At 41.3% G+C, this 14072-nt stretch overlaps 1 protein-coding gene across 1 annotated transcript in view; it reads right to left on the reverse strand.

Moving 5' to 3' along the window:
* The window catches only part of ninl (ninein-like), a 133621-nt gene that overhangs the window by 116887 nt on the left and 2662 nt on the right, over positions 1–14072 (reverse strand). The window contains exons 2-3 of the mRNA XM_048536820.2: positions 3702–3901; positions 1154–1250 (exon numbers count right to left, since the gene is read on the reverse strand). Coding sequence (XP_048392777.2) covers positions 1154–1250; positions 3702–3884 — 280 coding nt within the window. The 5' untranslated portion in view covers positions 3885–3901. The remainder of the gene's footprint in view (positions 1–1153; positions 1251–3701; positions 3902–14072) is intronic.

A 14072-nucleotide genomic window follows, 5' to 3' on the forward strand; every position in this document is an offset into this window, starting at 1 on the left:
GATTCCTTAATGTTCACCACCAATGCCTCCACAATCTCCTCAGGTGTCTCCTTCAGAACCCTGGGGTATAGTCCATCTAGTCCAGGTGGGTCATCTACCTTTGGACCTTTCAGTTTCCCCAGCACCTTCTCTTTACGGATGATCACTACACCCATCTCCGTCCCTTGATTCTTGGAGTTTGGTTTTCCTACTGATGTCTTCCATCATGAAGAATGGTACAAAGTACCTATTTAGCTGCACCACCACTTCTTTGTTCCTCATTACTACTTCTGCAGTCTCATTTTCCAGCAGTCCAATGCCCACTCCTGCTTCTCTTTTACCTCCTGTGTCTCTAAAACAAAAACTCTTGCAATCTTCTTTTATATTACAGGCTAGCTTACCCTCATATTTCATCTTTCTCCCCCTTATCGCTTTCTCAGTTGTCCTCTGCTGGTTTTTAAAAGCTTCCCAATCCTCCATCTTCCCACTAATCTTCACCATATTGTATGCTTTTACTTTTGCTTTTATGCTGTCCCTGACCTCCTTGCCTCATTCTCCACGCACTTTGTTTCTTCCTCCTTTGGATGAATTGTTGCTGTCTTAGAGACTGAGACAACAAAAACAAAGTTACTGAAAGCTCAGCAGATCTGGCAGCATCTGTGGGGGAGAAAACAGAGTTAACGTTTCAGGTCTGGTGACCCTTCCTCAGAACAGACCCTTCCGCAGGGACTGAGATATTGTTGCTGAGGTATCTAGAACAAAAAAGGAACCATTTGAACCATAAGGGCGCTAAACATTTAGGTCTGAGGCCGGGACAATTTCTTCACACAGAAGTGTTCTGAACCTTTGGAATTCTTGACATCGGAGTTATGAAAGCACCATCCTGGGATATATTTAAGGCCAAGATAATCAGACTTTTCATTTCTCAAGGAATCAGTAGGAGTAGGTGGGAAAGTGGAGTTTAAGCCAAGTTCAGCCAAGATCACCCTGAATTGAGGAGGAGTTTGGTCATCTCCCATTTCTTATCTTCTTAGACGTTCAGTTTCAGGACATTTATGTATGCCACACCAACAAATTATTACAATATTTCTCTAAATCAAATGATGGTAAAACAGATCCAGCATTATCTTGACGGCAAATTAAACAACAAAAAATGTAATGGAGGTGTACTTACCTAGTTCTAAATAACTGCTCTCATCTTCTGAATTGCCCAGGTCAATACTGGTAGATAACACAGCAACAAATCCTTCTTTAAACTCCTCAAAATTTACCTAAAATTTTCAATAATATCTGTTACTTCTTGGAAGAATATAATGACCAATTTACTACTGACTTCATCACATACAGAAATTGCCAGATTCTCTCTTTGTTGTCCCACACCAGTGTTTTACATTAAAACTTCTTTTTCTTTTTTTTTGAAACGTCACAACAGGATCCGTTCTCTTTTCTTCTTATCGCCTCAACAGCATATCTCTGGACCAAACATTAATTGGTCTTTCTTTACCCTGTGCAGGTGGTTTCCCTCCATCCGTCAACAGAATCAGCCTCTCTGCTGACTGCCTAAATATTATTTTCTGAAATAAACCTTTTTGGGATCAGTATAGGAGTAATTTGAGACACAGCACATGATGACTGCAACACATTACCTTTTGCCATCCTGGTAGTTGCATAACACAGTGACAATAAAGCCATGAACTGATCATAAAAATCAATGTCAATTAGTTTAAATTGCACCCAGTCACTCATGTGTGTGGTGCCCAAATACCATGCCAACACCTACAGCTGACACTCACAGATGAATGGTGACTATTTCAACATGTGGGCAGTACACCCCTCGACATACCTCAATCTTCCCCACCTTGCTCCTGTAACCCTTAACGTCCTTATTTTTAAAATAGTTATAATGTCAGTTTCGAACTTTTCCATTAGTCAAGCAGTTTTTTTGAGAAGAGAGTTTCACACTAGTATGTGTGTGAAAAAATGCTCCCTGACATCAGACTACTCAAATTTTAAGGTTATAGACCAGTGTTCTGGACCTCTCCTTTTCCAATGAAATAGTTGCTCTCTAGCAGCCCCAATCAATTACTTATTCACGCTACACTCATCAATTAGATCACCCCTTAGGTTTCTAAAATCAAGGGAATATAAGTTGTTCTCATTATTAAATATTGTCAGCGAGGGTTTCATTCTGATCAATAAATGTTGTATTCAGAACTGAATGTATACACCAGGTGGGGTTCTAATCAGAGTTCCATACAGCTGTAACTAACTTCCAGCCCTTTTGAGATAAAGATCAATGTCATTGACCCTTGAATTTTTCTTCTGTCCATCAGCCAACTAGCTTCAGTAATTCTGCATGTTGCTATCCAAATCTTTACGTACATTAAAAACCTGCATGTACAGAAACAGAGCAATATTCGCTGAGGTGTATGACAGTGTGGGCCTCAGACTAAACATCCAGAAAGCAAAGGTTCTCCACCAGCTTGCTTCTGCCATACAACTCTTTGATCACCAAATCCACACAAACCCATGGACAATATATATCATTTCCCATTCCTCAGGAGCCCCCTTCCTCTTGGTGCAAGCAGACATTGACGATGAAATTTGTCATCAGCTCTAATGTGCCAGCGCAGCCTTCAGATGTCTGAGGAACAGAATGCACTTGAAGTCTGGGACCTTAAACCCAACACCAAACAAATGGTCGGCATAGCAGCAGTGGGTCCCACCTTCCTGTACGGATCAGAAACATGGGCCATGTACAACAGACACCTCAAATCCTTGGAGGATCATTATGAGAGCTGCCTTCGCAAAGTCCTGCAAATCCACTGACAGTGTAAATGTGCCAATGTGAGTGCCTCTCCCAAGCCAATATCCTGGCACTGGACACACACAGCCAGCCATGATGGTAGGCCACACTGTCCATGCACCCAACACAAGATTTTCTCAACAATTTCTCAACTCCAAGCTCCGTAATGCTAAGTGATCACCAGGCGAGTAGAGGAAATACTATAGGGCATCCTGAAAGTCAAACGGGAATCCACTTGCCCCAGATCACAAACTGGAGAAGCAGCATCCATGGCGGCACCAACCACTTCGACCGTCATCGAGTGGAAACCAAGTAGAAACACCACGTAGAATCCATAGCATCCTATCCTCCCACCCACAGTGGAATCTGAGGTTCAACATCCCCCGACCATGGAAGTGTCATCCTCGACCCTGAAGAAGAATGGGAGCAAATCAGGAGAAATTGTCTCCTCTGAAAGAAGGATCCATAACCAGACAATTAAGAAAAGAACCAGAGGAGAGTTGAGATTACTTTTTCTAAACTCATGCATTTGTTATGATCTTGTTTAGACTGCCTGAAAAATGGCAGACAGCACATTCAATAGTAACTGGGATTGAAACAAAACTAGCCATTGTACACAAGAAGGAAGCATTTTCATGGGTATGATGAACAATGAAGGGAAGATTGATCTTTCAAAGAAGATGGACCAAAAATCTCCTCTTCTGCCAATGGATTCTACATTTCTATGACTCCCCTTTCCTACCACAGGCACAGAGCAGCTCTGTTCTAGAAATTAATGCTTCAAACTTGGATTTTTGCATGCGAGTCACAAAGGTTTCATTATACTCTCAGCAGCTGTAGGAACATGTTGAAACATATGCACATACTTAAATGCGACAAAAAAAGTTACCTCCACTTATCCAAAAGTGGGACTTACCCGGCCGTGATAGTTGTCCCCCAAAAGTGTCTGCAGTAGAAGAGGGATCTGAGCTTCCAGGTGGAGCTTTTGGCACAGGTCACTCAGTTCCTCTCTGTCCAGGTATCCAGTCCCTGTAGTGTCACAGCTGTCAAACACATCCTTAAGCTGTAACACGTATTTATTCTGCTCTGCTTCATCCATCCCATAGCACCATCCAGCTGCAGGGGAACACAGAAGAGTCAACTAGTGTTTAAAAGAAAAGTGTCAGAATTATCTTCCATTGAGTAATTGGAACAATCCAAGAACAAAACCTATTTCTAAATCAACAGGTTGCTTTGTTTCCCTTAAAGAAATACAAATACAAATAACAGAAATATCCAAACTGGGAGGTGGGAGTGTGGGGAAGACAAGGTAATCAGGTAGAACAGGAAATTCTTTGGATCTGTAGATTTCCAAAGCATTTGCTTCAAAGTGGGAGAAAATCTAAAAACTTTCCAGACAACAAGTTCTAATGATATGTTTAGACTTCAGATTAAAAACTTTAAAAGCAATGGAGCAGACTAAAGCCACAATCAGAACAAAATGCCCTGAAGATGCTGTATCTGCACGAACATTGATTATACAAAAATAATGTCTCTTAGGAAGGGGGTGAGCTAGGGATAGGAATTTTCAAAGGGTTTTTCCAGAAAATCTTTGGCAATTTCTTAAAAATATTAAATACTGCTGATATTTCATTGTAGTCACTTTTAGAAAGTAGCATTTTGGTTCCTGTTCCAAACCTGTCCAATTACAAGTAAACAAGAGTAAAGTAAAAACCAGTCTATGCTTGCAGGAGGAAAGTAATTTAGTTTTTTTTTCGGGAACTAGTTGGCTTGATGTATCCACAAAGTAACACGGAGTTAAACAACTCAAATCCCCAATGTTATGGTCCCTGTTGATGATAATACTGAATACGTCAGATTTCAGACTGAAACCTGGCTTGACAAGTTTTATTTTTGCAATTTGATTACTGTGGTGGTCAGCCACTGGATATACTCACATGAGGCTGCCAACATACTTTTGACAAAAGTTTATTACACAGAAGCATTACTATACAAAGACCAACAGCCAAACTAAATAAGCCTTCCTGTAATCACACTATGGTTAAAATTAAAACCTTCAAAGACACTCAAAATTAAACCCAATAGTTCCTAACCAGGCTTTTTTGGATAACCAATTCTTGGCGCTGGTTTGTAGCTTAAACAAAAGACTTAGCAATTTATGAACGATGCAGTAACTTTAATGGAACAACATTAAACAAAGTAATCTAAATGATACCTATGTTTAAACCCAATAACCTTAATTTTCACCAATAATCACACTAAAAGGACTATGGAATAAATAAAAGAAATTGATAAAACTGGACAGACTGCTTAAGTGGTTTTTCACAATGCATTGTTCCACAGACACAGATGATTGTCTCTTGGTTGATTTTCTGAAGATGTTGATGGGGTCACCTTTCAACTCACTCAGAGGAATTTGACTTGATTTGATTTATTGTAGTCACATATACCTGAGTACAGTGAAAAGCTTTAATTTTGAGAGCAGTACAGGCAGATCAGGCATATGGATGATGACGGGATAGTGTAGGGGGAGGGGCCTAGATTAGTTCACAGGTTGGCGCAACATCGAGGGCCAAAGGGCCTGTTCTGCGCTGTATTGTTCTATGTTCTATGTTCTATGTTCTATCATAGCAAACAAGGACATATGGATCATGCCATGCTGAGATGCAGCAAGGTGTATAAGATTATGGCTGCACAGGAGATGCACAAAGCAAGATGAACATTATTTGAAGTTAGAGAGATCCATTCAGCAGTCTAATAACAGCAGGGAAGAAGCTGTTCTTAAACCTCTTGGTGTGTGTGTTCAAGCTTCTGTATCTTCTGCCTGACAGAAGAGGTTGGAAGACAGCATTATCGGGGTGGGATGGGTCTTTGCTGTTGGGAGCCTTTCCGTGGCAGGGGGAAGTGTAAATGGAGTCCACGGATGGGAGGTTGGCTTCTGTGATGGTCTGGGCTGTGCACACAATTTTCTGTAGTTTCTTACAGTCCCGGGCTAAGCATTTGCCTACCAGACCATTATGCACTTGGATAGTATGTTTTCAACAGTGCATTTGTAAAGTTGGTGAGGAACCTTATGAACATGATGAATTTCCTAAGCTACCTGAGGAAGAAGAGGAGGCATTGCTGTGCCTTCTTGACCGTCACATCTATGTGGGAAGTCTGGGACAGATTGTCAGTTATTGTCACTCCTAGGAACGTGACACATTCTCAACCCTCTTCAATTCAGCTCTGTTGATCTAGATGGGCGCATGGCCTCCTCCTTTCTTACCGAAGTCAATGATCAGTTCTTTCCTTTTGCCAACATTGAGAGAGGTTGTTATCATTGCACCATGACACCAAGCGGTATAAGACTCATGACTTAGCTTTTATTCTCTGAACTTCCAATAGTTGATAACAAAAAATTAGGCACGGAGCTTTCAAATCTTTGTGCTGCAGCAAGTACAGCCAAATTCTTCTCGAGCAAACACAATCCAAAATTCAATTAAAAACTCTGGCTTCTCCCTGTCAGACTGATTGTCTTCCCATAAGGTCCCAGTTATCATTTAACATCTGCTATCTGCTAAAGCACAAGATCTCTCCTAGACTTACTGGAACTAAATCCCAGGTACTGACCTCATTAATAACCAACATCCACTATCTGTTTAAACCTACTGCTCTCCGACAGCCACCGGTGTCAAAGCTTCTGTAGAACCTTTTGATCAGTCTGCAGTTAACTTCCAGGCCTGGTCTCACAAACAAAAACCAGCTTGTTCTATTTCTTTTAAGTCACAAGCTTCTGTATGGAATGAGCTGCCAGGGAAAGTGGTGGAGGCTGGTACAATTACAACATTTAAAAGACATCTGGACGGGTATATGATTAGGAAGAGTTTAGAAGGATATGCGCCAAATGCTGGCACATGGGACTAGATTAATTTAGGATATCTGATCAGCACGGATGAGTTGGACTGAAAGGATCTGTTTCCATGCCGTAGAGCTCTACAACTTTTCTGACCGCAGTCCAAAGTTTATTTTCAGCTCAGTTCTCAGCTCCAGAGCAAAACTGATAAAATAATAAAATTATGGAAAAAAAAATCAGCGAGGGTCCTAAGAAAGGGAAATTAAAATTGTTATTTATATAAAACACAGATTGAAAAGATCTCACCATAAAAAGCAAAACAAAAGATTCAACCTATGTTTCTCCAACAGTATGCTATGAGGACACTCAACCCCATGAAGTATCACTCCTATCTTCAATCTCAACTTTCTTATTGAACTAACAAATTTGCAAACATTTCCTTTCAGCGATTTTCTGTACATTCACCAAATGTGATTCTGTCTGTTAATCTCTCCCTGGAGAGCAAAGCACAAACTCATTGACTTTTCTCACTGAACTCTAAGAAATAAACTGAAGGCTTTGATTACTTTTAAACTGCTGAACAGCAGATCTGCTGGTATGGCTCTTTTCGTTAGAAGTGCAATCCAGTCAAATGTGAGGCATTTTGGAGACTAGGACCCATGGACACAACCTTAGAATTAGAGGGGGTAAATTTAAAACAGAAAAGAGGAGAAATTTCTTCAGCCAGAGAGTGGTGGGCCTGTGGAATTCATTGCCACGGAGCGCAGTGGAGGCTGGGATGTTAAATGTCTTCAAGGCAGAGATTGATTAATTCTTGATCTCACAAGGAATCAAGGGCTACGGGGGGAGTGCAGAGAAGTGGAGTTGAAATGCCCATCAGCCATGATTAAATGGCAGAGTGGACTTAACGGGCCAAATGGCCTTACTTCCACTCCTATGTCTTATGGTCTTATCCAATTCAAGAGTGAACTATGTGGTAAATGGAAAAGTCCTGGGGAAAACTGATGCACAGAGAGATCTGGGTGTTCAGGTCCATTGTACCCTGAAGGTACAATGAGTCAGGTCGTAACTTCAAAACCTAAGCTGACACTGCGTTCTGTGCTGAGGGAGCGGTGCAAGGTTCAGGAGTCCCCTTCCAGATGAGATGCTAAACCAATCTGCCATCTCAATTAGACATTCCATAGTTTTTTTGGTTCAAGCCAAAAGCAAAATGTTTCCCCTCATGTCCAGACTAATATTTATCTCTCAACTAACTTTCTTTTAAAAAGAACAGATTATCTGGACATTTAACTAATTACTGTTAGATAAATTAGCTGCTATTCTTTAATCCATTAAAACATGCGCATACTCCACCCGCTGTAAAGCGCTCAGACATCCTGAAGTCATGAAAGGATTCAACTAGGTTCAAATATTTCTTTCCTTCTCATACTAGATTTTTGTGAAATGTACTTTCTGCAGTCATTCCCACAGGAACTCAACGCAGTTTTCAATTTGTCATTTCAGTGTACATATGTTCAAGCAATTTTTAAGTTTTGGTTGCATTTCGAGTGACTTATATCCTAGACAGTATTTCCAACCAGGAAGACAGGCTGATATTTATGCCTTGATAATAAGTGTCAGAAGACTATTTAGTTAAGACATGCCACCGTGCAAGCCCAGTCCCAAGCTCAACCAATGCGTGCATCAAACAGTGGGTCACTGGATAGTAATAATTACGAGCAGAATTTCCTACGCTGAAATGCACCTCGGGTCAAACATTCAGCTAGGGTCAGAGAACTAAGTTCAAACAGGGTACGCAAAAGTACTTGTATTTATACAGTATTTTTAACACAGTGAACCATTACATTCTGACAAAGGCCCTTGGAGTCAGAAAAATGATACTAGGCTATGTGAGACAACACCACAGGTAGTGAAAACATTTGGTCAAATATCACTTTTTTGGGCAGTCTTGTTAGTCAGGTGGTTTAGGGAGGGATTACCAAAACCTAGGGTACGTGGCAGGGGTCCCTGAGCTGGCACCCACCTGAGCCACACAAATTATCTAATGGTGAATTTGAGAGCCAGCACCAATATTTATCCAACTTTTTCCTATAATTCATTAAATTTTTCATTTCGCATGTGAAAACATAAAAACGGTTAAAATGTTTTCCAGTGATTGCTTGCTAGAAAATTATAATTTTTTCATGGTCCACGCATGGGCTGGTGGATTGGACCAGGGAAAGTGGGTCCCTGTGCCACTCAGATTGCCAGCCTTTGACGTAAGCATACTAGCACAAGTCCGAGATCTTCTCAAATGACTCATTCACTTCATAGCTCCCTGAAACAAGCAGATCATTTGGAGCATTGTGTGACCCAAGCAAAGGAGCCTAATCTCCACACTTCGCTGTTCTCTTATCTGGAGAAGCTGGTCAAGCGATTGATTGCAATGTGGTTTCTTGAGACCATGGAACACCTAGCTGGAGACAGCTTTGAAAGAGCATGTGGGACTACTGCTCCCACTGCTAACCTCATCGGCAACAACAGGCTTCAGAAAACCCCATATCCACAGGCCAAAGTGTGGGGAAATGTTTCATCTGGCCTGTGGAGAGCAAGAAGCCTAGCCATTTCAGGATCCTGCTGCTGCTGATTACTAAAGAGCCAAGCAGAACCAGCAAGGCTGTTCATCTCCCATCAGAACTTTAATGTGAGCAGGCTCACCTGCCAAAAAACTCATCAATTTATACAAGAAACTCAGAGCTTTCTTTCTTTAAATGTCACAGAATCAGCAAATTTGCATGATTTAACAGTCTAATCACAAAATATATTTACATATATGTACATACTTGCCTGAATAGAAAATTTAAATTATAGTTTGCGGTCATACACCATATTTGATCTTCAAATAGTACCAAGAAAATTCACAGAAGTTGGAAGGAAAAGGGATGCATGCAATAGAGAAACAGAATGACAAGACATGACCAAAATGATTGGTTTTCAGAAGGCTTTTAAAGGAGAGACTGGTGAACTTGTGGAGGACAATAGGTAGAGATTAAAGTTAATGTCGCCAAATAAACTGTATCTTGGGAAGTAAAGGGAAGGAATTGGAGACTTTTTAAAAATGGAGGGGAGTTGCTGAAGGATGCCGCGGGAGGCAATATAAAAATTGGGGATATTGTACAGATAGGGTCAGGAAGGTCATGACGGAATGTAGTATGAATTAGTAAATTTAAAGGTAACATGTAGGGGGTCACAAAGGTAAGCTAGTCAATGTCTAGTGAATGGAACTTCATCCACGACAGATACTAGTTGCTACATTTTGAACAAGTGGCAATTTTTGAAAAATGGGCAGTTTTTAAAAAATGATCAAGGACAGAGATCTGAGTGGCAGAAGGGCAGCAATACTGAACAGGCAAAAATAAGTGGTGTTGCTGATAGGTGATTGGCATTGAATTTCAGCTTGCTATCAAATAGTCACATGGGTTGATACCTATAGTTTAATAAGGATATCAGCACAGAATTGTTAACTGCAAACATGTCTGATTAACCTGAATGAGTTATGTTATGGATCAGCAGTGAGGATTGATGATGGTCATGACATAGATGTTGTACAAATGGGGTTAAGAATTTGTCTCAGTTCGTGGCACAAAATGGGTTGTATGACAGGTAAGCATTTCATACAGCCCTCAATATTTAATTCCATTGATTCTAGTGCATTTGAATATTTGATGTTATGAATAACAAGGAGTTTATTCAATCCAATCTTGTCCATTTTACACCACTTCTCACAACAGGCTTCCCTGCTGATTTCCAAAATAATTTTGGTGCAAAATTGGTTTGAAATGCAAGTAGTAGTGAATAGATGTTTTTTCTGATGGAAGACAGGGTGGATTTACGTCCCATAGAACTTGGTATTGCTATCATTGTTTTCCTTGTTATATTAAAATCTACAGCGTTTCTTATAATATGTACTTCTTCCATACTGTATGATTCCAAAGGAGTAGAGATTATAGCTGCCACTTTCATCATTATCTGTCTTTCACAGCCTGCTGTTTAGTGACAGCAAACAGTGGGTATTCCCACAGTCACAGGCAATTATCTAAAAAAATTGTTTCTGTATGAAGGAAGGAGGAGAGACACTTGGGTGAGTGATCAACAGGATCAAAGTGCTAACAAAGATTAGCCATCCAATGGTCTTATACAAAAACATTAGGGTTCAGGGTCCAACATATTGGATAGCTCATGACTCAAGTATTCAACGAACACATCAAACAACACTACTAGAGCAAATCAGAGCCCAGGAATTCAGTAGTGAATATCTCACTTCCTGACTCCATAAAGTCTGCCCTCCACCTAAATGGAATAAATTAGGATGTACGATGGAACACTCTCCACTTGCTTCACTGGGTACAGCTCCATCAAAACTCAACTCAACTCAACAGCATCCCATACAAAGCAGCCAGCATAATTGGTATCCCAAGCAGCACCTCAAGTATTCACACCCTGCGCCACTGACATACAGTGGGCAGCAACAGGTGCCATCTACAAGAAGCACTGCAGCAGCTCACTGAGACAATTTTCTCAGCGTCTTCTAAATCTGTTGTCTCTATAATATAGAAGGACAAAGGTGGCAGATACCACCGTTGCATGTTTGCCCCTAAGCCACAAGATCCTGGAATTCCCATGCGAACAGCACTGTGGAATTACCTACATCACCTGGATGACAGCAGTTCAAGCCAGCAGCAGCTCATCATCCCCTCTTGAGGGCAATTACAAGTTTGGTGGCCAGTGATGCTCACATCCCATATGGGGTAAAAACTCATTTCAGGCACTGGCACAAAGCAGGCATTGAGACCATCATAAACAAAATTGGTTGACAAACAATATAACTAGCAGCCCATCCATTACAGCCTGTTTTACATCACTCCCTTGTGTGTCAAGGCTGTCACATTAAAAAGGTTATTTTGTCCTGGTTTTTTTTTGAAAAAAGACATTGTAAAGGCAGAGGTGCCGAGGTGACTAGGGACCCAAACTGAATCAATAGCGTTTTTTAAAAAACACTTTAACAATGGATGGAGTAGTAAGAACTGCAGATGCTGGAGTCAGAGATAATGCAGTATGGAGCTGGAGGAACACAGCAGGCCAGGCAGCATCAGAAGAGCTGGAAAGTTGACGTTTCAGGCCAAGACCCTTCTTCAGAAATGGGGAGGAGGTAGGGAACTCAGGAAAAAAAGGAGAGAGAGGAGGGTTGAGGCTGGGGTAGGAGGAATGGAAGGTAGGTGAGTGCAGGGAGGGAGCGGTGAGGATTGGTCAGTGAGGTGGGAGGGGCAGATAGGTGGGAGAGAAGACAACCTCCACCGAAGAAGACTGCCATGACAGGTTGAGACCACCACTCCTGGACAAGACCACCTGCAGAGCCACTGGAATGTCTGGACACTGAAGACTAAGAAGATCTCCACACTGGGACAAGACCGCCATACCAGCAGACCACGATGCCAGGCTAAGACTTTCTTTCTCCTTCTTTAGGCACCCAGGCCTAAAGTTGTTAAATATTCTATTTGTGTGCTAGTAACAAGGGCAGCCAATTGATCTGGAAGGTGGCACACAATTGAGTAAAGTTTGAGAATGATCACTAATGATGAGACAAGTGAAACAGGGTGACACAAGTTGCCATTTAGAGGATTGTAGGACTGGAGGGGTAGTTATGCATATAAGCGAAGTCAGACTGTGGTGAAATTTGAACTCTAGGTCAAGCACTAAACACAGGTATAGTGGCAACTTCCCTGATATGAAACAGTTAATAATATTGTGGTACCATTTTATTTTGAGCTACATTATAAGTCATGAAAGTCATTACAATAACTGAAGAATTTTATCAGTTGAATTGTGTGGCTTTCAATTTGGTTCTTTAAATATTTAACGACTGACCCAAAATCATAAACTATTTCAGTCTGAGTCCATTCGTCCATCACATTATCCGAAGTCTTTCCTAAAAACTTACATAAATAAATAACTTATATAAAAGCATTCAAATCCTAGTGTTCAAATATATATTGGAAGACCTAATACTTTAGGTATATGGATCAAGTTTCTCACCTATTTTGTACAATGTAATATTATTTATTATGCTTGACATTAATTTTTTGGGAAAAACAACATGCAGAGACGTATTTTTTTCAGAAAAATCTCCAAATTGCTTTAACACCAGAGGCATAACTTAGAAATGAAAGTTAAAGAGATTAAGAAAAAAGTGCACGTGTTTCCAAATCTAAACTTAGTACTAAATAAATTTTGTACAGTCCTATGACTGTAGGAGGGTTGAAACAAAAATCGAGACAGAATAAGTAACCATTGCCTTTATCTGATCAAACTAATTTTCATGCTAGAATATTGTTTTACCTTTTAAAGATCGGTTTGAAAAAGACACAGTTTTTCCATTACTAACAATGACCCACTAAAGAAATTAGATATATAATCATTTCTTTGGAATGTGGTACTTGCCCTACGTCAGTACAGAAACAAGTATATTCATGTATTATTTTACAGGCTTTTGCAAATGAACATTTCATTACATTTTGCACTCTAAAATGTGCATTTTTGAAGACCCACATGCATATGGGTGTTTAGCAAAATTTTATCATCTAAAATTCTCGATGGAGCTTCAAGCGGATTTTCTTCTTGGCTTTTGATTCTCAAAATTGTAACATCTATCAAATACCTTAATAATAAAATGTGAGGCTGGATGAACACAGCAGGCCAAGCAGCATCTCAGGAGCACAAAAGCTGACGTTTCGGGCCTAGACCCTTCATCAGAGAGGGGGATGGGGGGAGGGAACTGGAATAAATAGGGAGAGAGGGGGAGGCGGACCGAAGATGGAGAGTAAAGAAGATAGGTGGAGAGGGTGTAGGTGGGGAGGTAGGGAGGGGATAGGTCAGTCCAGGGAAGACGGACAGGTCAAGGAGGTGGGATGAGGTTAGTAGGTAGCTGGGGTGGGAGGAAGGGATGGGTGAGAGGAAGAACCGGTTAGGGAGGCAGAGACAGGTTGGACTGGTTTTGGGATGCAGTGGGTGGGGGGGAAGAGCTGGGCTGGTTGTGTGGTGCAGTGGGGGGAGGGGATGAACTGGGCTGGTTTTGGGATGCAGTGGGGGAAGGGGAGATTTTGAAACTGGTGAAGTCCACATTGATACCATATGGCTGCAGGGTTCCCAGGCGGAATATGAGTTGCTGTTCCTGCAACCTTCGGGTGGCATCATTGTGGCAGTGCAGGAGGCCCATGATGGACATGTCATCAAGAGAATGGGAGGGGGAGTGGAAATGGTTTGCGACTGGGAGGTGCAGTTGTTTGTTGCGAACTGAGCGGAGGTGTTCTGCAAAGCGGTCCCCAAGCCTCCGCTTGGTTTCCCCAATGTAGAGGAAGCCGCACCGGGTACAGTGGATGCAGTATACCACATTGGCAGATGTGCAGGTGAACCTCT

Source organism: Stegostoma tigrinum, chromosome 9 (genome assembly GCF_030684315.1).
Source record: "Stegostoma tigrinum isolate sSteTig4 chromosome 9, sSteTig4.hap1, whole genome shotgun sequence".
Classification (NCBI taxonomy): domain Eukaryota; kingdom Metazoa; phylum Chordata; class Chondrichthyes; order Orectolobiformes; family Stegostomatidae; genus Stegostoma; species Stegostoma tigrinum.